Source organism: Harpia harpyja, chromosome 1 (assembly GCF_026419915.1).
Source record: "Harpia harpyja isolate bHarHar1 chromosome 1, bHarHar1 primary haplotype, whole genome shotgun sequence".
Taxonomy (NCBI): Eukaryota; Metazoa; Chordata; class Aves; order Accipitriformes; family Accipitridae; genus Harpia; species Harpia harpyja.
Genome location: NC_068940.1, coordinates 74,667,830 through 74,695,333, shown reverse-complemented (window position 1 = coordinate 74,695,333; position 27,504 = coordinate 74,667,830). Strand labels below are relative to the sequence as shown.

At 41.2% G+C, this 27,504-nt stretch overlaps 1 protein-coding gene across 1 annotated transcript; it reads right to left on the bottom strand.

The window, feature by feature from the left end:
* Positions 1-2,576: 2,576 nt before the first annotated feature.
* On the bottom strand, positions 2,577-6,419 carry POLR1F (RNA polymerase I subunit F). Its single transcript, XM_052800524.1, has 4 exons — positions 6,181-6,419; positions 5,852-5,993; positions 4,460-4,668; positions 2,577-3,047 (listed from the first exon to the last, which is right to left on the bottom strand). The coding sequence occupies exons 1-4, from the start codon at positions 6,381-6,383 to the stop codon at positions 2,654-2,656; spliced, it is 948 nt and encodes a 315-aa protein (XP_052656484.1). The 5' UTR covers positions 6,384-6,419; the 3' UTR covers positions 2,577-2,653.
* Between the last annotated feature and the right edge of the window lie 21,085 nt (positions 6,420-27,504).

Here is a 27,504-nt window from a genome sequence, read left to right as displayed (position 1 = left end):
TTTGTAATATTGGACCAGCAACTTGTTCAGCAATCATGAATTGCCAGCTCCTGCATTTAATTTACTTTTAATTGTTCTCTTCTGTTGTAATCCAAGAAAGAAAACCAAAAAACGATACCAGAGGGTGCCGGCCCCACTTGTGTGCCAAAAAAAAAAATTGGCTTTAAGTAAGGCCCAAAACTGAGACAGATTACTTTAGGCTTTCAGAAAAGTTGCTTAATACCCTCAAAAAAACCAGTTTGCATAGTTTGTTAAATTACAGTAGGCAATTCTCTTTCAGTAAGAGAATGGTAAAGCAGCAAAGTGGAAAAAGAGCATTCAAAGTGCTGAAAGCATTTATACTATATTACTTGACTCATTATTTGCAACTTCAGTTCTTCCTCCCTGAACATCTCCTTTCTCTCCATGCTGATGAAAACCTGGAACAGAGCAAGAAAAACTCCTGGTGCTACAAGCTGGTCCTATGAATTGGTAGGTCTTGGCTCATGCTGCAGTCACCAACAGTGGGTCTGCTGGAGATGTGTTTCCCTTCCCTAAAAGGGAAAGTAAGCTATAATGATTATTAAGGACTAACAGATGAAGTGATACGACTCTCAGTCTTTGGTTCATCTGCAACAGCAACTGCCTCCATCTTCCTCTTCCCATAGGCATCAACAAAAAATATCTGCACCTGCCTATCTAACTTCTTCCCTCTATATCAATCCATGTTAAAAAAAAAAGGGGGGGGGTGTGGAGAGCTAACAGATAATTTCTAACTGTAAATTATGTCCCAACCTTCAGCCTGTCCTGTGTATTTAAATTTTAAGCACATTAGGGTGGGACTTGTGTTACTCTCTGCAACACTTAACACACCAGAATACTGCCCTCAGTTGATCTTGCAGCGTGCTGTTAGAAATGCATTACAAACACTATCTGACTTCTCAGGTTTTGTCACAGTACAGGAAGAATGGACAGATGAGACAGTATCCATGAAATTGCATGTAGTTCAAGTGGCAGCATTGTCACTTGTAGAAACACAACAGGGACAACTCATGTTCATCTCAGGACTGTCCAGAAACTGGTTTCAAGACCAAGTATGCTGAACAGCAAGCAAAACAGGATATACTGAAGTTTCTGCTGCCCTTAAACAGCTATTTAAGCTCACCTTATAGGTCTTCAAAAACTCTTAACTTGGTTCTTCATAGTATTACAACTTTAGAATGCCTATGATGTACTACCATGCCATCAAGCTTGGAAGACAAAAACTTAGATTTGTCTTGATAAGTCTGGAGCTTTAAAGATACATAAAAGACATTAATATAGCACAAAGCGAGCCCTAAAACAAGTACTGTCACATTTTAAATTCAGAACATGTTCAATGTGAATGGATATGTTATTAGGCACTGTATATAAATCTAGTAAATTGAGCTAACAGCACCAGCATAATCGCTAGAGCAAAATGTTTTGTCACCTAAGAACAGACAAACAGCAAGTTTCCACATACATGCTATTTACTTACAAGGCTTCCAAGGAGCTGGTTATGTCTTCTTGTAATAAGGTAAATCAATACCAAAGTAATCATTGCCTCCTACCTCCATTAAAGATCTAGCTAGCCTAGACCATGTTACACTACAGTTCTCCCCAGAACTCCTCACAACAGAAGAGAGCTGCAACCAAAAGTACTGATACTCAAAAAACTATCATACATGTACACCAGGAAAATTAGTTCTTAATAAAGGCACATTTGTTAATGTTTGACTGTCGTTTTCCCATTGTCAAAACTTCCCACTAACATTAATTCCAACAGTTTGGAAAATACTGACAGTAGATACCTGCTGTTCTAGAGAGCAGTGTTTGAAAGCTACAACTAGCACAAAAATTTGGGAGTTGCACTTCAGCTTTTTTTTTTTTTTTAAAGAAAACTGTGAAGTCAATGAGCTTAACAGCATAAAAATAAACTTTATCAAAGTATGTCCCATTACCAACTGCTTTATCAGCCTATATCTCAGCGGTATTCTAACCTGTAAGTGGTACTTCATTACATTAGATTACATTAATCTTCTCCCGTCTTCCTGGCTTGCTCTGAATCAACTGATCATACTGTTTTTCCTGGAGTACCACAAAAGGTGTTTTGAAAGATCCAAAACACTTGAGTTTGCTTAACCTTTAAGTCAGGCTGCAGAGTTTCATTTACAGGCATTCATGGTCCCTTACCACTACTACTACAAAAAAATCTCTTCTCAGCCCCTGGGTATTCAGGTACTCCAGAACCCCAAAGGTAAACCTAATCTACTCTTACAAAATCAAGATACTGAGCAGCAAAGATGGAATTAAGAGTAGTAAAGATCGTAACTAGCTAGTGGTTAATGTGTGGAACCAGGAAGCAGACACAGAGGTGATGCATGTATTCCTGTAATTACATTCCACTGTTCTTCTGTGCCTTATTTTCCCCTAAATAAAACAGGCAGATATTGCTTCTATCCCATTTCTTCTATCACTTCTTTAAAAGCTCCTGCCTTTAAAGCTGTTGGCGCACATATGCACACAAACATTATCCCACCTAGTAGAGCAGATTGTTTAGTAAAGAAATATACATATGCATTTTGAAAACAGGATTTTATTGGAAGCTTATCAAAAACATCTGAAATCTTATTCAGGAAAGGCACTTCAGACTTTAGTCTCTTTTCTTTTTAGCTTTGGGTTCTTGTGACAGCTGAGATAATTCACTTTCTTCAACTTCATCACAATGCTTTCTTTTCTTTTTCTTTGACATTTTATGGTCACTTTGGTAACCACTGGAGTCACTGGTAGGCAATACATGTTCCTGTTCTTCTTGCTTATGCTTTTTCTTTTTCTTCTTCTTGTTTTTATCATCGCACAATCCATTCACAGCATCAACACTTTGCTCTTCTCCATTTTCCCTCCCGGTGTTATCCGTCTCACCCAGAGGCTCCTCTGTGACATTATCTCCCCCAGAGTCATTCAAGTCATTTTCCTGGTGGTCAAACTTTTGAATTTCATCTCCATTTGTACTGTCAGTGACAGTCTCAGATCGTTTGGGCTTCATGCTGTAAAGAAGTATACAAAATAAGCTGAAGTAGAGACATCTCAGTGCACCTCACACAGTGAAATATCAAAATTTGCTAAAACACAGTATTTACATCAAGTAGATAAAAGATAAGCATTTACTAAAAACAACAACAAATGGAGAACATGATACTCTAGTTACAGAAAATCATAAAGCCAGTTTAATACTTTCAGGGTAATTTCTATTACCTGACTAGCTTCCTTCTTACCACAGAATCAAGATTCTCTTTCAAATCTTAGCCTAAATTTCTTCTCTAAAATGCTGTACAGACCATTTTGATTTTCCTCTTTTCTTGTACTCCTTCATCCACTAATTCATAATCACACATTTTGTAGTGCAGCTTTAAGTTATTCACAAACACACACAGCCAATGGCCTGTTCAGTCTTAAATGAGACACACTGCTGATTTTTACCAAGCAATTGCCTTGCTGAAGTCTATACAGCTAAAACAAAGGTGATGCCAGAAAAGTCAAAAAAAGAAGAAAAAAACCAACCCAAGCAAAATAAAAAAACCCAGCAGGTACCTTGCAACTGAGAGCATTGGAGAAAATGTCTAGGAAGACAAATATGGAAATAATGCAGTTAAAAACCATGGAGGAGGAGATGTCCCCAGAGGCACTGAGGACAAAATTGTTAAGTTTCATTGTAAGTTCACTGAAACAATCCAGAGCATCCTTCCAGATTAAAAAAGAAAAACCAAACAAAAAATGTTATGATTTTGTCAGTAGTAGTCATATTGTACATTTATATTAAAAACATAACCACATTGGTAGAAAAAAATCGCTCAGCAAATGACCATTTAAAAAAAAATCTGTATGAATTCTTTTAAAGGTATCACTACTAAGATTTTTAGCAAACTGCTCTAAAAATTTAGAGGTGTGTAAGTGAAAGGAGTAAAGCGATGCGTTTTCTCTTACCATCTTTGATATTCTTATGTTTCAGCAAGGATTTAAGTCGTCCACATATAACTATTTGTGGTTATGTAATGTGCGCGCACGCATGTGTGTGTAAACACCAATGTCAACATTGTGTTCACGAACTGCAGTGTTTTCACTTGGAAAGCCTATGCACATTCATAAACACAGCTGCTCTAGACATTTGGGGGTGCTATTTTGAACATGTATTATTTATACAACCAACAGTTCATAGGTCAGCACACGCAGATTTTTAAAGCTCAAAAAAAAAAAATCTACTTTTATTTTTCCAGAGAAAACATCCAAGTGAGTCCCTACCAGTAGAAAGTTTAGTTTAAGACAACTAACGCAGGCTATGTATAGACATGGGTTTGTGTGAAAATAAGCAAGCTTAAAGATTAAGATGTTAATTCAAATCATTTAGCTTGTAACAAGCCCATTAAAACAGTTAAAAATATTCTCTAGTAGGGCACAATACCTCCTTTTAGTGAGTCCCCCTCGAATGAAGAACACCCCAGCTGCATCAGAATCCAAGTGCAATACTTGAAATTTGAGTTCATCCCCTATTTTTAACCCCAGGTCTTGCCACTGTACAATCGACATTTGTTCAGGTTTAGGGATAGAAGCATTGAAGCATCCATGTATGAGGCAGCCAATATGACTAGGGGCCACTTTATTAATTACACCCTAAAAAAGAAAAAGAAAGTCATATGAAGCTATAGTCAAGAAGACCACCCCTTTAAACGCACATGATATGTATTAGTTTCCTATGTGGACACTTTTCGACGAGAGTTTACGCACAAGTTACGAAGTCAGTTTATCTAGCAAATCAGCTAACTCTTCTTCACTAAAACTGAAGCTACTCCTATATACTCTTCATACAATTCCTCCCAAAATAGAACTGAACCTGTATCTGCAAAAGAAAGAAAGTCAAAACATGGGACTTGGCTACAGTGAATACCTGAATAGAACAGGTAAGTCTTTCCTCGCACTACAGCCATCGACTTTGCTTTAAAGCTATTTTAATTCTGCTTTACTCGCTTAAAACAGTCTTCATGCTGGCACAGCACTACTTAGCAGCTAAAGATACAGATGACACATAAAAAGCTTTTAAGTACTCCATTCAGTGGTTTTCTGACACATTTGCATGTCAAACGTTATTCACCTTTGCCCTCCCCAAGGATGAAAGAAAGACACTGAGGGTTTTTCCATTCATTTCCTAACAAGGGGACACATTCATTTCTTTAATCACATTTAGAAAGACATAAGCTGTGCTGTAAAAGGTATGGCACAACAAAAGTAAGCCAACCCTCAACTATTTTTCCCCAGCAAGTACCGACACAAGCGTAGTAACAAGCTTAAAGCTGTTCTGCAAGCCATACATTTCCTTTTACTGAAAGGCAGGCTTCAACTTGATGTACTGCTCTTGTACTTGAAGGAAATAAACTCATGAGAACATCCTAAACATTCCTGCCACTACTACATAAGAACAAACACACTTGTTTGAGAATTATCTGAGCTTCAGAAAGAAGCATCGATATAAACGATATGCAAAATTATGATACAGTATTTAGTAATCCGTAAACCTTATGATACAGTATTTTAATAATGCGTTATCCTTATGATACGGTATTTTAATAATATATAAATATTAAATATAAATTTAACAAACATAGAGACGGACGAAATAAAACCTGCTGCTTCCAACTGCTAAAACTCCTGTAAACTACTCATACGCGAATGAACTACCAATATAAGCTAACATATAGCTCCACCTAAGTCCCAGACCTCTGCTGATGACGGAGGCAGGCCAAGCTTTGATTACTCAATAAAAAAACGTGCCCCACGAGACATCAGCATGTTGACATACCACCAGTTTTTTCCCTTTCTTGGGGCTGAAGATGACGAAGTCCGCCTCGACGTTCAGGTGGATGAATCCTTGGTCGTCGTAAATGTCCCCGAGCTCACCCACCACTCTGATGTTGTCGTAAGCCACCGGCACACCCTGAAGGCTGGGAGGAGAAAGGGGGGGGGGGGGAGCACCGTCAGCTCTTAGGCCGGAGACAGCCAACACCGGGCCGGCCCCGGCCGCGGCGGGGCCCAGGCGGCGGCGCGGGGCCCCCAGGCGGGCGGAGGCCTACCCCCCCCGACCCCCCCAAACCCGGGAGGGCCCCAGCCGAGCCCCCTCCCCGGCCGCACCTTTCCGAGTAGCGCAGGAGCTCGGCGTCGAGCTGGGCGCGGATGCCGGTGCGCTTGCGGCCCAGGTAGCGCGGCGCCAGCGCGACGTGCCTGCGGTGCGGCGCCACCACCAGGCACGAGTAGCGGCGCCCCACCAGGCCGCGGGCCACGGCGAAGGAGGGGATGGCGGCGGGCGGCGGCGGCGGCTCCCCCACCACGGCCATGCTGCGAGCGGCGGCGGCGGCGATGGCAGAGGCCGCGGCGCGCCGCGATGGCGTCACGCACCATCCGGTGGGGCGGGGGGGGCGCGGAACGGGGGGGTCCCGGCCGCGGGGAGTGACGCGTTTCCGAGCGCCGGCGGCGGGGAGCGGCGCGGCCGCTGCGCCGCCGGTTGGGGCGCGCGGGGCTGGCGGTGCGGCCTGGTCGCGGCGGGGCCCCGGTGCGGCGGGTCCCTTGGCGGGGAGGCCGCCCCGAGCGACGGCGCTGGCTGTTTCGGTGTCGGAGTGCCGCGGGGCTTGCGGCCCCCCGGGTCGCTGCTGGCCGGCTGTGCCCTCCCGCCCCCCCCCTCCCCCCCATCTCCCCCCCGGTGCCGGGCTGATGGGGTAGTCTGCGGCAGCACCGAGAAGCAGGGCTTTATCTCCGTGATCCGTCCGTACGCTCCCGGGCGCACCGTTGAATGCCTCCTCAGATTGTACCTCCGCGATCAGCGCCGTCTGTTTTCTCTTTTCAGCTGATGCTGCATCTAATGATGCCCCTCGGCGTCCAGTTGCCCCACTGGCAACCCGAGTCAAACATCTGGTAGTTCAGACCGAAGACCGTGTTATGATGCCATCGTAAATTTAAATCGAACACGTGGTAATCCAGGCAAAAGACACGATGTCAAATTACCCTAAATGGTGTTCTTCCTATATGGGAATTTTCTCTGTTGCTAGGGCCTGGATCTAATTTGCGCATATAATGAGAATTTTTTTAACACTTTCATTAACCACGTACTAGACGATAGAAGAAAGATGAAAGTCACAAAAAGGGATGCAGGTGCACTGTTGTCGTGTTTAACCCCAGCCAGCAACTAAGCACCATGCAGCTGCTCACTTGCTCGCTCCCCCCCTCCCCGAGCTAGACAGGGGAGAGAAAATGCAACAAAAGGCTCATGAGTCAAGATAAGGACAGACTCAACCAATTACCATCACAGGCTAAACAGACTCGACTTGGGGAAAATTAAATATTTATTGCCAATCAAACCAGGGTAGGATAATGAGAAATAAAACCAACTCTTAAAACACCCTCCCCCACCCTTCCCTTCTTCCCAGGCACAGCTTCGCTTCCAGATTCTCTACGTACCCCCCCAGCGGCGCAGGGGGACGGGGAATGGGGGTTATGGTCAGTTCATCACACGTTGTCTCTGCTGCTCCTTCCTCTTCAGGGGCAGGACTCATCACACTTCCCCTGCTCCAGCGTGGGGTCCCTCCCACAGGAGACAGTCCTCCATGAACTTCTCCAACATAAGTCTTTCCCACAGGAGACAGTTCTTCACAACTGCTCCAGCATGGGTCCCTTCCACGGGCTGCAGTCCTTCAGGCACAGACTGCTCCAGCGTGGGTCCCCTGCAGGGTCACAAGTCCTGCCAGGAGCCTGCTCCAGTGTGGGCTTCCCACGGGGTCACAGCCTCCTTCGGGCACCCACTTGCTCTGGCGTGGCATCCTCCCTGGGCTGCAGTTGGATATCTGCTCCACTGTGGACCTCCATGGGCTGCAGGGGGACAGCCTGCCTTACCATGGTCTTCACCACGGGCTGCAGGGGAATCTCTGCTCCGGCGCCTGGAGCACGTCTTCCCCTACTTCACTGACGCTGGGGTCTGCAGGACTGTTTCTCTCACATGTTCTCACTCCTCTCTCCGGCTGCAGTTTCTGTGCCAGCAGCAACTTTTTTTCCCCCTCTTAAATATGTTATCCCAGAGTTGCTACCACCATCGCTGATGGGCTTGGCCTTGGCCAGCAGCAGGTCCATCTTGGAGCCGGCTGGCATTGGCTCTGTCGGACATGGGGGAAGCTTCTAGCAGCTTCTCACAGAAGCCACCCCTGTAGCCCCCCCCGCTACCAAAACCTTGCCATGCAAACCCAATACAATTGTACACTGCAATGACCTACAAAGTGAGCCATAGTAATAGCAAAAAAAAAGCTTGTTGTCCTGTTGTAGCCAATGGAACTTGTGGCTGGTTAGTGAAGGCTTTGTTCAGAGAAGTCAGTCAGACTTTATATGAGCACAAAGTTGCACAGTATTGCCTTAAGATTTTATTTTAAACTGATTTAACTGAACTGGTGCAAAACCTTGAAAAGGTATTCTTTCTTTGATTTAAATCTAATTTACATCAGCTTAACGTCTTTTAGTAAATGTACACTTTCAAACTGATGGAATCCACATGGGCAGTTATCAAAATAAATTTTTGATATATCAATGTCATTAAAGGTGTTAGAATTCCTTTTACGCTGTGGAGGCCTCAGAAACACTGTTGTTCTCTAAAAACAAGCCTTATGTCAGATATCAGAAATACTTGAACTCCCTACAAAATGTTGAGTGATGCAAAAGCCTTTGAAACTACTCAGATACTACATCACTAGAAGGTTTCCTTTGACTGAACATACTGTGAAGACAGGACGTTGTTAATTTTCACGGGTAAAACAAATGGTATAATTTGCAGTACTTTACTGCAAGTAAAGTTGGATTAGTGTGAAAGAACTGACATGAAAATGGTTTTCAGATATCATACTGAACTTGCAAAATTGAAAGAGTAAATGTCTTGAACTACTGTAATCAGTATTCTCTTGTGGCTTTAATCCTCCAAGGTATTTAATGTCTGTTGAAATTAATTGTATGTTATACGCTCTCAGCTTTTTGGAAGTAATATCTGTATTTTTTATTTCATCTATTCAGATCATATTTAAACCTTGTAATGTGCTTTCAATCTCGGTTAAAGACCTTATGCAATAACTGCATGCACTTCTATTCCTAAATGAAATATACGTTTTATAACTCTTATTTATGAGTGGATTTAGCTTGCAGTGAGAACATATAATACACTAAGGGCTACACTCAACTTTATCCACGATAATAAAAACCTAACTCTGCTCCTTAAATAACAACTCAGAATAAGATGGAAAGGCAACATGAACAAAAATGTGGATTTTTGTCTTTCTCCCTGTAGGCAGGTTGGACAAGATGGTGCTAGAAGGGCTTCCTCTCTCTCGTCCTGCAGCAATCCGGGGTTATCCCCATGGACCTCTGCCACCAGAAAACTCCCTACAGAGATCTGGTCTGCACTTTCTAATTGAATCTCCATTTATCCCTGCTACTGTGCTTTGGTGTTCATTGCAAGGTGCTTTTGGGACTTCCAGATTTCCTTTCAGGCTAAAGTAATCTGGAGGGTGAACTCTAAATCCTAATTGTCATTAAGTCTATGGAGTCAGGCCATAGCTAATTCAAAATAACCTCCTTTAAACTTTTAGTATAGATACCTGGTCCCAGCACCAGCTGTTTTTCTCTGTGAATCCACACCTGTCAGGTCACACTGCTTGCTGATGCAACATAGCATATCTGGACCAAAAGCAGCATTGTCTTGCAGTCTCCTAGAGACTTCAGACCTATCATATGACTTCATCTTTCATTACCTGATTGTAAAGGACGTCCTGACCAAAGACAGGAATCTCAGTGCTACTGCCACCTCCCCCAGTCACAGTTCAGGTCTGAAAACCACCTGGACCATACCACTTAAATCCCGATACCCCCCCATTTGTTTCTTGTCTTCCTTTTTCTTCCCTAGTTGTATATCTTCTTTTCACTTCATGACGTTAGCTTTCAGTTTAAAAACAGTCTGTCTCAGCTGACCTTTTAGCAGCACTGCAGCAAGCCTGTGTCCAAAAAGACAGCTAAAATCAATGTTTAAAACAGCACAGCATTGGTACGTTTGCCAAGTCTCGCAGTGGCTGATAAAACTATGCTGAGCCTGGTTTTCTCTAGTGGTCAGGTTGCCAGTAGCAATTGGGACCAAAAACAAAAGCTGCATTTTCAATCACTGCTTTTCTTTTCCTTTCTGTTTTATCTGTGTTTGTCTTGTTTCCTCTTTATGGAAAGAAGGCCAGACTCCAGGAAGGAGATTCATTAACAGCCACATATCCAGCACCTCTCAGTGGGTCTTTTCTTTTATTCCCATACAGTCATTGCCATCTTTAGTCCAGGTTTCTGAATTGACATCATATGTTGGGTAGAAGCCTCATCCAACTGTCCATTCATGCTCTTTTGTGGCAGCTGCAGCTCATTCATTCAGAGGGCAGCCTCCATCTAGCATTAAAATCCTGGAAGTCTTAGCTGCAATGGAATATACTGCATCTTGTGCAGAGTGGAAGAGTGCCTGTGGCACTGTGCTGGAATAGAAGATACACTCCCTCTTAGGGCCGTGTTCTCAAAGGACTTGGTGCATTTTGAAATTGAATCCATCCCAGGTTCCTCATCACACAACTTGTGCTCTATAAAAAAGAGAAATGAAGAAATGCCTCACAGTTACAAAGAAAGGGTGAATACAGTAGAAAACTCATGCTCAGAATTTTTTTTCAAATATTTTAGCTGGCTTCACATTTTTCATGCAGTATCTTAAAAACCTACAGTATTTTTTCATGACAGTTGTTGCTGTGGTACTTAGAATGAAGAATCAGTACTCAGACTGTCAGTTTCATTTGAAGTTGTATGGTAATAGGCTTGCTTCAATATCTTTAACCCTCATCCCAAATAGAGACTAATCCTAGCATGTTCGGTCAGTCAGAATTAAGCTTCTAGGTGTCATAGATGGTCTCAACTTGTGGCCCTAAATATGTAATTCTCTTAGGCTAGGTTTGTGGAGGCCTTTTTTGAGAGAGCCATCAATCAATTACATATAAAATCAATCAGTGTTAAGGGATTAGCTAAAGTTACAGTATTAAAAACTCATTTGACTGGAAATGTAAAAGGAATTAAGTTATTACTCTCAGGCAAAAATATAATTTGACCATAAGTGGAATGATAAAATCAACAATGCTGTTTTTTCCTCTAACAAGGACATTGGCCAGAAAAGGTAGATACTCCTGTCAGTATATTGGACATCTCTGTGTCACTGGGTTTGTACATAAAATGTACCAAATGCTGAAAATCCACCAGATGGCACACTAAAGCCTTGATACTGAAAAAGTGCCGTCATCCGGGAGAACGACAGTAACTGCATGGCAGGCTGAAAATTTAATCTGTGTTACAATATGAAGACTGTGCTTTGTTTTGTCAGTGATTACTAGGTCAATCTTTAATAGCTAGGAAATGACTTAGAGAAACATTAAGGGAAAGAAATGGATAAGACAGCAATTATGTTAATTTTTTTCAGCTAATAATCTGTCTTGATTTGTAGTGACATTTATGATGTCTGGGATGGACATCTAACAACTGGGGACTCACTAGATTTGCCTTTGGCCCTTGATTCTCCAAGTAGATTGTTGCCTGCCAGGAAATGGCTATCAGTATTGCCTACAGTGTGTATCACTCTTCTGGAGGTAAAGCATCTCATCTACAAATATATTACTGAAAGAACTGTATCTGGGTAGATCCCTAGCCTTACATCTGTGTAAATGAGAGAACCTGCCATAGGATGGCTGGTGCTGGCTGTGATGCCCCTCTCCAGCTTTGCTGGTGTTTGAAGGCAGAGTTTCAATGGTAGAGACATCATGACCTGTGAAGATCTGGCTGTTGATCTGATGCCTAGTCTCTCCTCCATGTTTCCAGCCAATAAGTGAAGTGTGTTCAGATACTGGCTGAAAGTACAGCAAATAATGTGAGAACGTGACTTTTGCCATATACAGAAGAGGTGATGCCAAAAAAGCAAGGGAGGGAAGCAGTCTGTGCCAACATAAAGAACAGCAAAGGCTTTTCTACAGCATTGTAAATGCTTCTGACGAATTGTGCTAACAAATAAGATGGATGCACAGGTTGTAAATGGGGTAAATGAGGTGTCTGTTAACAATCTGGCTGTGTTATTTTGCGGTTCATACTCTGAGAAACTTCAAGCAACCTTTTACTCCAGCTTTTTTAAAATTGTTAGGAAAGTTAGGAATTAAGGATCCACAGGGGATTGCCTCCAGAAAAGCCATTTTTAACTTTAAAAGTAGAAAATGTCTTTTTGCCATGCTGCTTTATGACTCCTGTACTTTTTCAAGATACTACATGATCTGTTTCTACTAGTTCTCTATCTTTTAAATGGACATTTAGACCTAAACTCTTGCTCAGACAAAACTCTAGAAACTATATATAGTTTTTGGTGAGACACAGGACTTTTTAATTTATAGTGCTGTTCCCAATTTTGCATCTACTACCTTTTTCTTTTTTTTTTTTTTTATAAATAGAGTTTAAAAGTGGGGTTGACACTTGAGAAGTATTAAAAAGGAGAATGAGGGATTCAGTTATGTAGCTATTTTATTCTTTTCAACTACAGACTTTAATAGGTAGATTGAGTATCACCTGTATTTATGGTAACAAATTATTATGTTTTCTTTTGTCTATATTTTCTGATGCAGTTAAAGTTACATGCTTTCTATTTCTTTAAAGTTATATGCCTTTCTATTGAAAGGCCAGAAAAACTGAAGCTTTTACCCCAAATGTAATGGAAGTGAGAGCCAATTAATTTTTGAGGTTCAAAAATGTAATTAGTTTTTGTCTTTTGACTATATGGTTTTGTTTTGGATCAAATATGGACTTGTTTGGATATCATAAAAAAAATTGTTCTCATTGTATTTCCAACCTACAAGAATGAACAAAATACCTCAAATCTGATGGGAATTTTGTTCTCATATTGTAAACCAAAGAGGCTGAGTAAACATCATAACATGTGGCTGTTTGAACAAAATCTCCAAAAATCCTGGCATTCCTTTTCCAGGAATATCCTTAGTTAACTGAAAGATCAGCTTTTAATTATTTTGAATCAGTATATGATATATAAAGATCTGCCTAAATGATGAAGAAATTCTTCCTCATTCTCTGCTTGAAGGCAAGCATAAAAAAAAAAAGTCATCAGTGTGAAACAATTCCAGACATTATTTTTCTGCTGCCCTTCTCAGGCAGTGTATACTACTTCAGAAACTCTTTAATGTCATTGATTTTCTTAGAAGAGCTGAGCCTTTGACTATCAATAGCAGTATTACCTACCTTCAGGCAAATAAAGGGTAGTAGTCATTATTCTGAGTGGATACTGAAGAGCTCGATGTTCCCATTTGCATTTGAGTACTGCAGCTCTAGGTGCTGAAGCAAATGCACCTGCAGTATTTTAGGTAATCTCCAATGTACCGTGCCTATAGTAGCTGTTATCTAAAAAAGTGTTTGAGTGTCACTCACCTCTGAGTGATTCAGTGCTAGGTATCACTTGATGCCTGAATGATCTCTCTGAATCATAAGGCGTAAGAACAGACATAGCATAATTTTTAGGCAATTGCCAGGTTGCCCTAGTTTAAAGAGAAAATTTTATGTTCTCACTTAACTTCCTGCTTAGTTCATGGTTTAGTTTGGCAGCTCACAGGGTTCTCATTGAACTGGTTCAACTGTTTACCATCACATCCATCCACCCACATGCAAAAATCCCCAAATAACAGAAGTCACGGTTATAGTAAAAAAAAAATAAAATCAAAACATCCCCCCCCCCAAACAACCAACCACCCAACAACCAAAGCAAAACAAAACATGACAATCAGGGATTCTTCTGTGAGAGTCATGACAAAAGTACAATTTTAATATTCCCTAGACTGGTGAAAGTAGTAAAAAAATAAATGCAGTGTGGGCAAAATCCTGCTCTCATTTCAGATTCTCTTTTCACTTACTCAAATCCCTTAAGAGCATGAGAAATTTCTGACGTGCAGCATTGTCCTTTATGTAAATTTAAATGTGACATTATTCACAAGGTTCTCATTGTTATTTTTACCATCACCATCTTCCTGGAAGCAAATGAGATGCAACAGTCAAATCCCAAGATATTTGTTAGTCTTCACTCAAGCAAATTTCAACTGAAGCCAAAGGAATTTGTCTGAGTAAAGACCAGCACAGCATGCTTGCTCCATCAGAGAGGTACCCAAGTGTTGCCCTAAATGTCACACCCATTCTCCAAGGCAAAGGTGTCTGTTTGATAGAAGCGTAGCCCTTGGTTGCCACCTGGACAATGCAGTGCTCTGCATTTCCACTCCAGTCCAACAGATAGTATTCTGCCAGCCTTGCCAGTACTGGCTTACGCACAGGATAGGCAGTCACTTATGCACCAAGTAGCTGGAGAGGAAGTCCCTTGTGCTTCTGTTTGGGCCTTAGAAATCTACAGAGGGATCTGAAGACTTAAGAATACATTGTGAAGTGCATCTGTTCTATATATTAGGAATAACCTACTCTGTCTCTAATTCTCATTTGTACATAATGCAGTGGAACTCTTTTCAAGTGTTTGTTGGACCTATTCAGAAATACCAAGTTGACTCTGAATGGGGAGAACTCCTTTTTCTGTTTCATTGTGAAAATGGGTCTGAAAACTGGAGTGTCTTGACTTAAAGCCAAGACTGAGTTTCTGCTTTGATTTCAGTGCATTCTGGATTGGGCCTTTAGAAATGGTTTCTGCCTCTACTACACAGGATTAGCATGGTAGCAATCCTTGAGCACTCTGGCTAGTAAAGATGCAGACAGTTGAGTCCCACTTAGCCAGGTTTGCATCATCAACATTAATGATGATGCAAATGAAATATTACTATATCTTCAATGAGTAACAGACATACACTGCTGTGCCATATTTGACACAGGGCAACAATAGCACAATGAGAGAGTTGGGCTTGTTTGGTCTGGAGAGGAGAAGGCCAACAGGGGAATTAATTGGCTCTCTTCAACAACCTAATGATTAGCTATGGAGAAGATGGACCCATAGTCTTTGTGGCAGTGCACAGTGAAAGAATGAGAGGCAACAGCTGCAAGTTGTAGCAGGGGAAATTCTTACTAGTTACAAGGAAAGGATTCTTTACAGTTAGGGTGATAATCTCTAGAACAGGTTGCCTGGAGAAGCTGTGGGATCCCTGTTCTTTGAAATACTAAAAAAATGCTTTGGACCAGATGGCCTCTGAAGGTTCCATCTGACTTAAATTATTCTGTGATTCTAGATTGAATGACAGCTTCATTACAGAAAAATAAGTATTTGACAGTGACACAAACAGGGCCAGGGCAGTCTTTTAACTCAGGGCCATGGCAGTCTTTTAAATCAGAGTTCATACTAGTAAAAGCTGAGGAAAGCAGAACAGATATGACTGTGCCCTGTGGCAGCCCTCAATCTGTCCTGTGGTCTGAAAAACTCTTTATTTATACATCTACAAGGCAGCCATCAGCAAAAGCATTCTAGATGCCTCAGGGAGTGCTTACAAAGTACTTTCTAGCTGCAAGATGAGATAGTATAGGATACACATCACTATACTCCTCCTGCTCTGGGACAAATAGGGGCCATAACTCCATTGTGTCAATTTGTCGTGGACAGAGACTTCTCCAGAGACCCTGGTGGCTGTTAGCTGTACTCCAGGTGTGGCCTCAGCAGTGGTGAGTAAAAGGGAAGGATAACCTCCCTCAACCTGCTGGCAATACGTTGTCTAATGTAGCCGAGGATACCATTTGCCTTCTTTGCAGCAAGGGCACATCACTGGCTCATGTTCAACTTGGTGTCCACCAGGACCACCAGGTCATTTTCTGCCAAGCTGCTTTCCAGCTGGGTGGCCCCCAGCATGTACTGGTGCATGGGATTGTTTCTTCACAGATGCAGGACTTTGCACTTCTCCATGTTGAACTTCATGAGGTTCCTGTCAGCCCATTTCTCCAGACTGTCAAGGTCCCTCTGGATGGCAGCACAACCCTCTGGCACATCAGCCACTCCTCCTCCTCTTTTGTTATCTGTAGACTTGCTGAGGTTACGCTGTGCCCCATCATCCACATCATTAATGAAGATGTTAAACAGGATGACACTGTTCAGTTAAACAGATGTTAAACAGTAATGCCACTGTGGTTGTTATCCATAAAATAGCAACCACCTTTCACCAAAAATTACGACACTGCGGTTGCTGAGTTCTGCAATATTCATCTCAACTTGAAGCAGGAAATAAATGTCCTAGATACCACTATGTGGTTACTGTTGGTTCACTGACATTTAATTAATGACGTTTATTGTACTGCTGCTCAGCAGATATTTCAGATTGCGTAGTATATGCTGGATGAGGCAAAGCGTAACTAACATGCTTACTCAGCACAACAGCAGTGTATTGCATCAGCGTACTTTGCAAATTGAAATAGGCTTTTTAAAAGCACTCTGTGCTCCAAAAATAATGTGACCCTCCATTTGCAACTCTCAGCACTGCTCAGTATTGTGACATTGCTGATATTTGCTAATGATCAGGTGCTGAAGGAAATTTGGAAATGTCACGTTGCCAGCCTCTAGTTGCACAGCATTTTAAATCTCAGCCCTTCAACACTTAGGCACACAGAACGCTTTGCTCTGAAAATGGACTTCAATTAAACTGCTCATGCTAACAGATAAGCATGTGTCAAAGGGTTGGCAAGGGCTGGAGTCTTAGGTATTTCCACAAGCAGTGTCGCTTCCCAAGCAAGACTGGCCTTTGACAAAGAGGGCGATCCAGCAAGACTTTGAATTAGGAGTTTAAATTATTCTCTCACCAGTGAAGCAGTCTCCTGGGCTCATCCAACACTCTGCAGTCTCTGCACAGCACAGTTACTGTGGAGAGTGTGGGGAGGAGAGGAGTCTAGACCAGGAGAGCAGAGCACAGAGCAGTCTTTTAACTACTTGCGCCTAATGCTGATATTGCAATAGTCTATATACAGACCCTGTGTTCCCCTTATGTATTCTTGTAAGTCTTGTAAGACATGTAAATGAGAACTTTTCTTGAAATCAGTGTAACTTCCCACGCGGTATTTCTCCATTGCATGCATTTTTGCAAGATAAGGACTGTGCATATTAGATATATGTGATAGATGAGAGACGTGAGTGGGAAGCTGAAATGCTAAGTGTATTTATTTATGTAAGTTTATATTTGGAGCTTAATGAGCTAATAGTGAAAGAATTTAAAGAATACATGTATGTTTTAAGGAGGAATTTGAATCTACAGACAGCTTGATTGAATTGTGCAATTAGAATAATTTGCACTTAACACACAGACATTACCCATGATTTATACTTCGTAAACATCTATATTAGCGTGTTTTGCATGGCTTTAAAAATATTTGCTTTTGTTTTCTTTAATTAAATTAATTTATTTTAAATACCTCTAGCTATTTGTGATACTTGCAAGTGCTCTCATCAATAAAGGACCTCAAATATGCTGAAAGAAAATGATCTGGTTTCCTGAAATACAGCAGTTAAACATGCAGCTTAGCCGTTTGAGTATGCTATCTGCAAAATCAAGTAAAAAGCATTCCTCTTGGGGCTGGCTACTATTATTGTGGCATTATTTAAGATTAGTAAGAGGCTCCCGGTGTATGATTTCCTTTTTTTTTTTTTTGCCACTACTGGTTGGGTTAGTAAGTAGCTAGAGGGTATAATAGCCCTGTTGAACTGGTGAGGCAAAGCATGCTGGAAGTTCTTACTAGCAGTGATAAGAAGCCATATATTACTGCTGTTAAAACACTTCTTTCTGCTGTTGCCATAAAAGAGTTTCTCAGATACCTAACACTCTGGAAATACAACAAATTTTTCTTTTAAAATTATGATCATGTAATTGGATCATGTTTCCTATACCATTTTTTTAAGCCTAACTTTGTTTTTATGTTGAAATGTGTGTACATGTGTCTGTAAGGCATGTTGCCTAATAGTTAAAGTTAAAATTAGATGTTTGGTTCGTTCAGTTGGCCCTGCTAGTGACTGCCAGGGTGCAGCAAGGGCGCTGTCCCACAGGACCTGAGCTAGAAGAACAGAGCATGTCCCTGATGGTAATCAGGGTCAGCTGGGGTCCACTATGAGCCCAACAGGTCCGTAGAGAGGAGGCAAGTCTGAGGTCAAGCCTAAAAGTCAAGTTGCTGGGTCAAGGTCAGGTTCAGAATCGGAGAGATTCAAGACCTAGCACATGTGGACCTGCAACAGGGACCAAGGTTGAGCCTCCACTTAAATTAATCTCCCAAGAAAAGGGGAGAGCTTCTGCTGAGGCTTCTTCCAGCTTTTTTCTCAGAGAGCTCTTTCTTCATAACCATTTCAAGGCCTGAGAGCTGCCTGCTGAGGTTGGGTCTTAGCCCAAGCAGCCAAACCCCCAGGAGGGAGGGAAGGTACTCAGGGCCCTGTCAGTGACTGAGTTTGAGACTTTGGGCCCATCAGCTTGACTGTATTTATCTTGACTTCAGATTACATATCAGTTTGGTACAATAATATCAACCTCACACAGATGTTTTAAGTCTTAATTCATGCTCATTAAGTACTTTGACATTACTAGATGAAATATGCTTTTTTACTTATCATAACATATTATTTTTGCACGGTGTTATTTCAGTCACTGAGCCAGTAACATGGCATGTATATTTGATTCTTTAAATAGAATTTGAACCCCATCTTTCAGTGTTCCTCATATAAAACCAATGATTTTGTGTAGTCATGGCTCCCTTGGCGGCATTTGCAGGTGATTACATATGTACTCATCGGTAAGAGAGACTGAACTACAGCTGCACTGTTACTATTAAAGAAAGGTACTTTATCTCACTATGAAAAGACCATATGAGTAACCAAAATACTCATACTTTGCCATGTCACAGTAGTTGTACTGCTTTTAACTCTACACAATGAAGTCCTTTCTTTCCAGTAGTCCAAACCATGGGACACAATTACATGTAGGTAAGGAGAGCCTTAGACTTGAAAAACTGCCAGCTAAAGTCAGTGTGAGGATTCATACTGCTGTCAGCATGCAAAGAATCAGATAGTGCCACAGCAACAATAGGACACAAAATCTTGGGGAAAACTAGCTTGTCACTACAACAATGGGGAAAAAAATCTGCCCAGTCTCTTTTCAGCTAGACAGGATAAAGAAAAACCAATAAATGAAGCCTTTGAACTCTGAGTTGCTTTCCATGAGCAACAGCTTTCTACAAAAGCTTCAGGTTAGTAATGATGTAACTCCCTCAGGTGTATTACAATAATTATTAAAATCCAAAGTCTTTTCATTCATGGAAAGTATTTTTTAATTATTTTTTTAACCACAGGTAGAAGAAGCAGATATTTTTCATCTTTAAAGTAATTCCAGTGGAACATGTTTTGCAGAGTAATAGAGTCTCTCAGGTGATCTGATCACTATGGTGGGTTATCATCATTCCTTTGGGCAATACTCTAATGAGGAAAGGAATACAGAAACATTGGACATGGTTGTTTTAGGAAATAGTAGGAAGGAACAACCTCAAAAAACACTGGCTTGCCAAAGTTATTTATGTTTTCAGTTGCATCTTGTACACCTCACTAGTTAACTTTATGCACGCACTGTAGGTTTGGAGGGTTTTGGAAGGGTCTCACTGTTGGCCAGTCAGAACTGATTCTTCTCCCATGTCTGCTTTTAACCTTGCTGACTTAAATAGAAGTGATACTGATTTTCAGCCAGGGTAAGAAAGGGGATAACAAATCTGAGTGTTTTGGTTTAAATCTTTACTTCTGAGAGTGAAAAAACAGTTTGCCAATTAAGTCTGTAATGGAATTTTCAACTAATGGGGGGGGGTGTCCCCCTTTTTTTTACTGGATTGCTTATGGTAAGGGCAAAGAATCAGTGATGTTACAGGTTCATGCCTGGATATACCAGTGCAGGAACTGTTGTTAGGCTGCATTGTGTTGGTGAAACAAAGCTCTGAACTGTCTTGTACAAAAAGAATCAGATTCTGTGAAAGACTTAGACAGCCAAAACGGGATTGAGATGGATTTTGGGTGCCAATTCAGAAACTCCATTTTAATCCTGGGATAAAACTCAGTATGAGTTGTCCTGTGCTGCCTGAAGCTCAGTGTGGTACACTGGGCTGACCTGCCCTGCTTCAAAAGGCTCCTTCTCCGGCTCCATCCTAAACATTGCCAGGAGCCAGCCTCTAAGCAGAACAGGTCTTGAGGGCCCTAATCTGTGCGATATGATGAGAATACCTGTAAAAATACATGGATAGTATCATCTGTCTGCTCCCTGCAACAAATTTGTAGCCTTTTTTCAAATGCGGGTGGATGACAAGCCCTTATTTTATGTAGCAGCCAGAAGAGTGAACTGGGAAGTGGCTTTGATTCCCTTCCCAGACAGAGGAGATTCAAAACTGCAGTATCAGGGAGTGCTTTAACAACCCAGCTGTATGGCTGAGGGAGGACAGGAAAAAAGTGGGTTAAAACTGAGCTGTCCTGCAGCTGCTGGAGCGGGGAGTGGCACCGAGTAATGCTGATTTTTTTCAGTAGTCTGCTTCTGCTTTCAGGTTTGCTTAGGCAGTCGTGGAGGAAAGAACCCCCAACACCCAAACCTGAAAGAAACGGTGCGACAAGCTGACAGCAAAATTCAGGGCTTGTAGCTGACTGTCCTAATCAGTAGTTCCCAGAGCTGTGCCACTTTGTGTGCTCTTCTGTGCAGTAAATCATGCCTGCTTCATTTCGACAGAAGAGGGCCTCCCAGCTTAACCTTTAGCAAGACATTTGGTGAACACGCTGAGAAATGGGGATAGGAGCTTGAATGCATTCAGGCTGAGCAAAAGGGGCTCTTGCTGTCGAGTTGTGATGCGAGAGGTAGAACCGTGAAGTCGTCTCAAAGCAGCCTGAGCTTTTAAGTGCCTGGTTCCTTCACAGGTTCCCGATTTAAGGTAAAGATTCAGAGCTCTGGATCCTGAGAACAGGAAGTGTTTCCTCTGGAAACATTCCCCTTTCTCCCTGACTAGCCAAATATCTAAAGAAGCTTGGGATATCCCACTTTGAGAACAAGGCACATAAGATATCAGGCTTGCAAGGCCTAGTCTGCAGCTACCCAAAGCATTTATCAGAATCTAATGCCTTTTAACGCTGTACTGGACTCATCAGTGGGATTTAATTTTACATGGTCTTAAATTATGCTTAGCCTCAGTTTGAGTCCATGTTACGCTATTGCCATTGGAGGCTTTCTAAGAAAATCCAGGCCTGTTGTCAAACTCAGCTTCACCAGCACAACCAGGCTCGAGCCAAACTCCAGAGGAGAGTGGTGGGAGGACATTGCATGCTTTAGTAATCTCCCAACTTCTTCATGGCTAGAGGAGTCAGGTGTGGTACAACTGCATGCAGCCCGGTCCACTCCCAGGCAGCCAAGGGTCAGTTCTGCCAAGGCAGCGTGGCTGCGGCAGCCAGGCTGGCAGCCGGTGGGAGCTACGAACAGTGAAGGCCACAGGGTTCAGCACACTTAAACCCATGTTTAGGCTTGCTCCTAATCTCTTGCTGCTGAGCTGTCCAAAAAGCTAAGTAATCTGGGCTAAACCAGCACCACGCTCATTCTCGGTGAGCAGTGTCTGCTTCTGTAATCACCCCCTGTGCAATCAGTGGGACTGCTCATGTGGCATTGTGTATTGAGGGTGTCAGTTGGAAAAATACACTTTTTTTTGTCATTCTGTTTTCATTCTGTGTTTTGGAGCAGAAGGCAAGGTGCCCGCATCAGTGTTGCGGATCTTTGGACCATCTCCACAGACGCTTGCTGACAGGAGGAACTGACCAGCTCTCCCTGGCAGCCTCCTCCCTGCCGGGCTGCCTGCATGCCAGCGAAGAGGACAACTTGGGGTGTCTTTCTCTTCCTCACTTTTTGCTGATTTCCGACTCAGCAGAGAACTGTGAACACTCTTAGGAGGAAGAGGCCTCCTGTCATTTTTCACTGCAACTGTATTCCAATGAACCTATGGGATATTCTAACACACAGTATAATTTTCCTGGCAAGTTGCTGCTATTTCATACTGAGAGGTTATTTATTTATCTACTGGACATGTATAGTCGTAATTATGCCTGGGCTGATACATTATTTTGGATGACCTGTCTTGTACAGATTTATAGATTGAGAATAATTGAACTTGTTGGCTGTCACACACTTTTGGTAGGAAATATTACATATGTTTATATGGAAAAGGATTTAAAGTTCTTATATTTATAAAGTAAGCATGAGCCTGCCAAGTTATGAAACTTTATTTGGAAATAAAGGTTCTACTTAAGTGTTCTTAAGACAGTAGTATAAACATTGGAAATGTAAATGCCAAAGATATAAGTGTTGTCAAAGAAGGAGATTTAAAATTAGATTCTTAATTCCAAATAAATGTGCTGTTTTGACAGAACCTCTTCTCTTTGCCAGTAAGCTGGTGGGCATCTGTTATGTTTCCATTCCTTGACAGACCCAGTGAATATCCTGGAAGTCCCCAGAATGTACATTTATTTGAAATCAAAAGTAAATCCTTCCAAACAAACCTTCTAAGTTCGTGCATGAACCTTTTTTGGGGTTAGGAGCAGTGTGTTTGGGGGAACCATTAAAAAGAGTCATCTTAAAGACTTGCAGGTATTGCAAACTATAATTGTAGGTGCCGTGAGGGGTGAAGGATGGTGCAGTCTACCTCGGGGGACTGTGCAGGCAAGGCAGCTGTGATTGCATTGACTGATACAAATGGGCATTTTTCACTATTGGGTGCTAATGGAAAGATGGGGAGAAGGCAGTAGAAATCCCTTTGTTTGTCTCTTCCCTTTTTTTTCCCTCCAATAAATCTGTACTTATAAAATTCATTTATTCTGACTGATCACTTCTGTGCCTTTGGTCTGCACATCCATTTGCTATTTTTGCAGAGTTCAGGGCGATGCAGATTAAGGGCCTGATTCTCACATTGACACCACTGGAAATCAAGTGTTACTAGTCATTGGACTCATCTCAATGTTAGGCTGTCATTCACAAAAGAATCCTTGTTTGAGACAGTGGTCCAGGTTTAACTTTAAACATAAGTCTTAGTCTCATTGCTCTCAGTGGAAGCAGTTCCTTAAGCACATATTTATATGTAGTCCTCAAAAGGAACATTAATTTAGTATTTCAGAAGTTGGGCCCCAAGATACACGTACATACTACCCTTTGTTCATAAAGCATGAACAATTCATGTCATTATTTTTTATGTGTGTGTGATTTTCAAACCAAATGTTGAATATAATACTATACAGAATAGGAGACTCCCAAACATGACATACAAGAATAAATTGAACACAAAAAAAATTGTTAAAATGAAAGTGAAGAATTTAAAAGTATATTGAATAAACCTACCTTGTTTTTCCTTCTTTTTTATTTTACTGCCATTAGATGTATGATGTGCCAATACATCATTAAACTCTTTTTCTCAGAATTAGGTTTTTTTCCAGATTTTCCAGTTTTGCAACAGGGATGCAGTTGGTTCCTTTGTGCCTACACAGCCTCATCGCTGTAGCCATAGAATTACCACAGAGTTAAGAATGTTGCAACACTTTCTTGAATGGCAAATTGCAACAAATTAGTATTTATATATCCTTGAAGATGTTTTGTTGGATGCTCATTCTGGCTGCATTACTTGCCAAGAGGCTGTTATGACCCAAGTCCATAGCATAGACTCTGAAAAACCTAACGCGTACCATAAGGTGGGGAAGAAAGGTCGGTCCCTCTTGAGCTTGCCATTTAACATAAGGCAAATGTCTTTCTTTTGACAGATGGAAATGTAATTGTGTAGTCTTTCAGCTTTGTTTGACAGTTGGCTTTGAAAGTTAGCTATAGCAGAGCTAGGCATGAGTTTGAAGCACTATAGGTGTGCCCGTGCCACACAGTGCATTAATGTACATGATCTGTAATGTGCAGAAGCAATATATTCATATGTGTGTGGTTCTATGTTCAGGTTTATCAGCCCTACCTCTCAGCGTGGCTCATTAGCTCAGGTTAGGAGTGTCTCATTAATACAACTACACCGTAACTGGTTCTGCATCTGAGGATTAAGGGGGTTCTGCAGAATTCCTTATTGCATGGTGTAAACATTTTAAGATCCTAGGTGTATAAGCAACAGTGTTAAAGTAAACTTGCCAGCCTGAAACAAATCCACACAAAAGATTTTTCTATCCACTAATAGAAATCAGGGAAGGAGACAGATTCTAAAACACAAAGTATTCCTTATTTTCTTCATTACTCCTAGGGGTAAAATAGGCCATTTATCTGAGAAGAAACTGGGAAAGAAAGCCAAGAGAGTATGAAATTTTATTGAATTTTAAATTCCTTATAGTATAAAGATTAGTTCAAGGCAATCGGGGAAAGAGATGAGATGAGAACTCTTAGCCTGCTGGCTGTCAGTCCAATGTAACTTTGGTAAGGCAGGGGTGAATGGGATAAGTAGTTAAAGGTACTGTCATAATTCCTATGCACAGGAAAGAAAGAATAAGTTTACATGGAAAAATAGGAAAAGGTTTGGGAAAGAAATAAAATATATATATATTTGATGTCTGGAAATCTGCCCCACAGTGAGGGAGTTTAAGAAGCTGACCCAAGAGATGGTTAAGACATGACTTGATCCCAGTTTCTCCCAGGCTCCTTAATTTAGCAGACAGTAACATAGTGAGAGCCAGTGCCTGGGAAATAAGGCAAAAAAATTCTGCATAGAAACAAATCACTTTAAAGTGGGAAAGTTTATGTTCACTGGAATAAGGAAAGTAATAGATTACATCTTTTGAAGTCTTTAAATAAAGATCCAATTTAATTCTAAAAATATATGTTGCTTACCCAGATGTTATGTGATTGATACAGGAATTGTCAGATGAAGTATCATGTCTTGTGCTATACAGAAGGAAAAACTAGTTGATCATAAGGTGCTATCTAGTCTTAAAATCCATTCAGACATTTCTTCATGTTTGAATGTCATAATTTACAAACTTAACAGTGTTATTCATAGTTTTATGCAATATTTTTAGCAAGGATAAAATAGAAAAAAAACAATCCCTTGCACAAATATGATCATACAAAATCCCATGCCTTTTGTGAGGTTTAGATCCAGAAATCTTGGGCCCTTTCAGGTTCTCTGCTGCTGCCACCACAGTGCGGGTATCAGTATTAGCCTACTGTCCTTTATTTGTAATGGTTACCAAAGGAGCTCTGATACACATATTTTTCCAGGGTGCTACACAGTTAATAAATAGTCCTCAGAAAAAATATTAGCTGTCAGCAGTCCTGGAGTTTATGCCTGGATTTAGGGGGGAAGACAGCCATGATATCAGTAAGTGTAGCAAACCACAGGAATTTAATACTGTCAGCCTGGGTGTTTGGACTTCATGGTTTAGATTTAGATTTGCCTGTAAAATGAAGTCAATGATCTGTTTGCTTTCTCTGGGCAGGGAAGGTAAGAATTTATTCAGTACTAAAGACTTTAAAGGATACAGCTGTATTTTAACAGAAGAGAAGAGATAAGGGAAGATATAAGACATGACCTCCTAGCTTGAACCAGCATGAAGTGGGAGGGAGAGAAAAAAGGTTCACCTAATGATGTGGGAGAGGATCTGCACAAGTTTGTGGGCCCAGTTACATCATTTGATTTGTCTCACACTAGCTACTAGTAATGGGATGTGAGAAATAAGGCAGGAAATCCTAACGGCTCTTAGCTCCTTTTAAATCTATGTCTGCTTTCTCAGGGTTACAAAGAGGAGTTGTGTTGACTCATATACCTGGTTTACATCAGTAGAATTATATGCAGCACTGTAATGACACTTTGCAGTTCAAGGCTTTTTCAGTTAGGTTTGTGGTCCCTCTTCCTGCCTGCCTTCCCAGCGTGTTCCCATTGCACATTACGCCAGTTCATCAAAACAGCTATTTTCATGGATAGAGAGTTATTTTTAATTAATGTACGTGGTCAACCTGTTCAACATGCCATAACTATATATATTTTTAGAATGACACATTTTGCAGTTTATAGCAGGATTAAAACTGGATTTCAGAAAGGATCTCTGGGAAAAAAAAACCCCTTCTACTGATTACAAAGCTGGACTTTTTGCTCCAAATCAAAGCTGCTTCTTTCTGAAACAGAACAACACTTTCACAGCCAAACAAGTCTCTCCAGGCACACACCTTTCTGCTGAAATTCCAGCTACTGATTCATCTCACCCAGTTTCCTCTTTTCCTTCAGAACACTGAATCGCATTTTCATAATTTTATAATTAGGGGAAAAAACGTCTTCCTGAGCAAGCTTCCCAAGTTCACTCAGAGTTCCTCAGGCTGATGATATTAAACTAGGGTGAGTTTAGCATCTTCACTCAAATCAAATTATGTTTTATGAAGAACATTCTGCTTTTTCTTTTTTTTTTTTCCGCCCCCCCTGGAGACTGTGAGTCTGTCTGACTAGCCCTTGTACAAGTTCTAAAAATATTCTTCAAAATCTGTCTCCAGGTGCATGTACAACAGCTTTGTGGAACTTGTTGGAGGTTTATAGTGGAGCTAAAGGTGTCACTTTGATACAGGAAGGGAAAGCTAGCTAGAATAATTTTAGGCAGAAGGATTATGCAGTAATATCTACAATGGTATGGTAGTTGAATACCAGTCTGCTTTTAGATATTTCTAAGCTTTTAATTATAAAAGGCTCCTTTTAACTCCTTAACCTGCCTGGGACTGGGATCTGAAAGGATTAAAAATGGCTTAATCCATTATAGTCTCTTTTCCCTCTATCTTCAAAACCACACTCTCAAAGAAAATTTTGATATGACTATTTGTGATTATGGCTTACTGCATATAAATTTTCTATTGAATATGACCTGGTCCACTGTTCTTCATACCTCCCCAGACCATCTGAAGGGAAATTCATATGTCTTAATGCAACAAATATATATTGAAGATTGTGCAAGACAAAGATTTAAAACATATTATATGCACTTTTTGCACAGTTTGCAATAAGAACTGTTGATTGTTGTAAATTCAAAACAAGTGTGTGTTTCTCATATGGTGAGGTTCTATGAAATGTCAAACATAGCCTAAAATATAGCCTAAAATATTAAAACACACATTAAGGACTTACCAGCTAAGTTCTACGCACAAAGTTCAATAAGTAAGCCCCTTCAGGAAGAGTGTTGCTTGACCTAGTAAATAATGGCTGAGTATCTCTGAGAGAATCTAAGCCAGCATCTGCTTTTACAGCAGCATGGATCAGAAATAACTGTGTCAAGGACAATACTTGCTTCATCTTATTTAGATTAAAATGGATTTTGGTGCCCAGCCTTCAAGCTATTGGTGTAGATATGTTGGCTGGTCACATTCTGAAAACTGAAAGTTTTGGTTTTCATACAGTTGGATAAGTGGAATGAGTGTCCTTTCA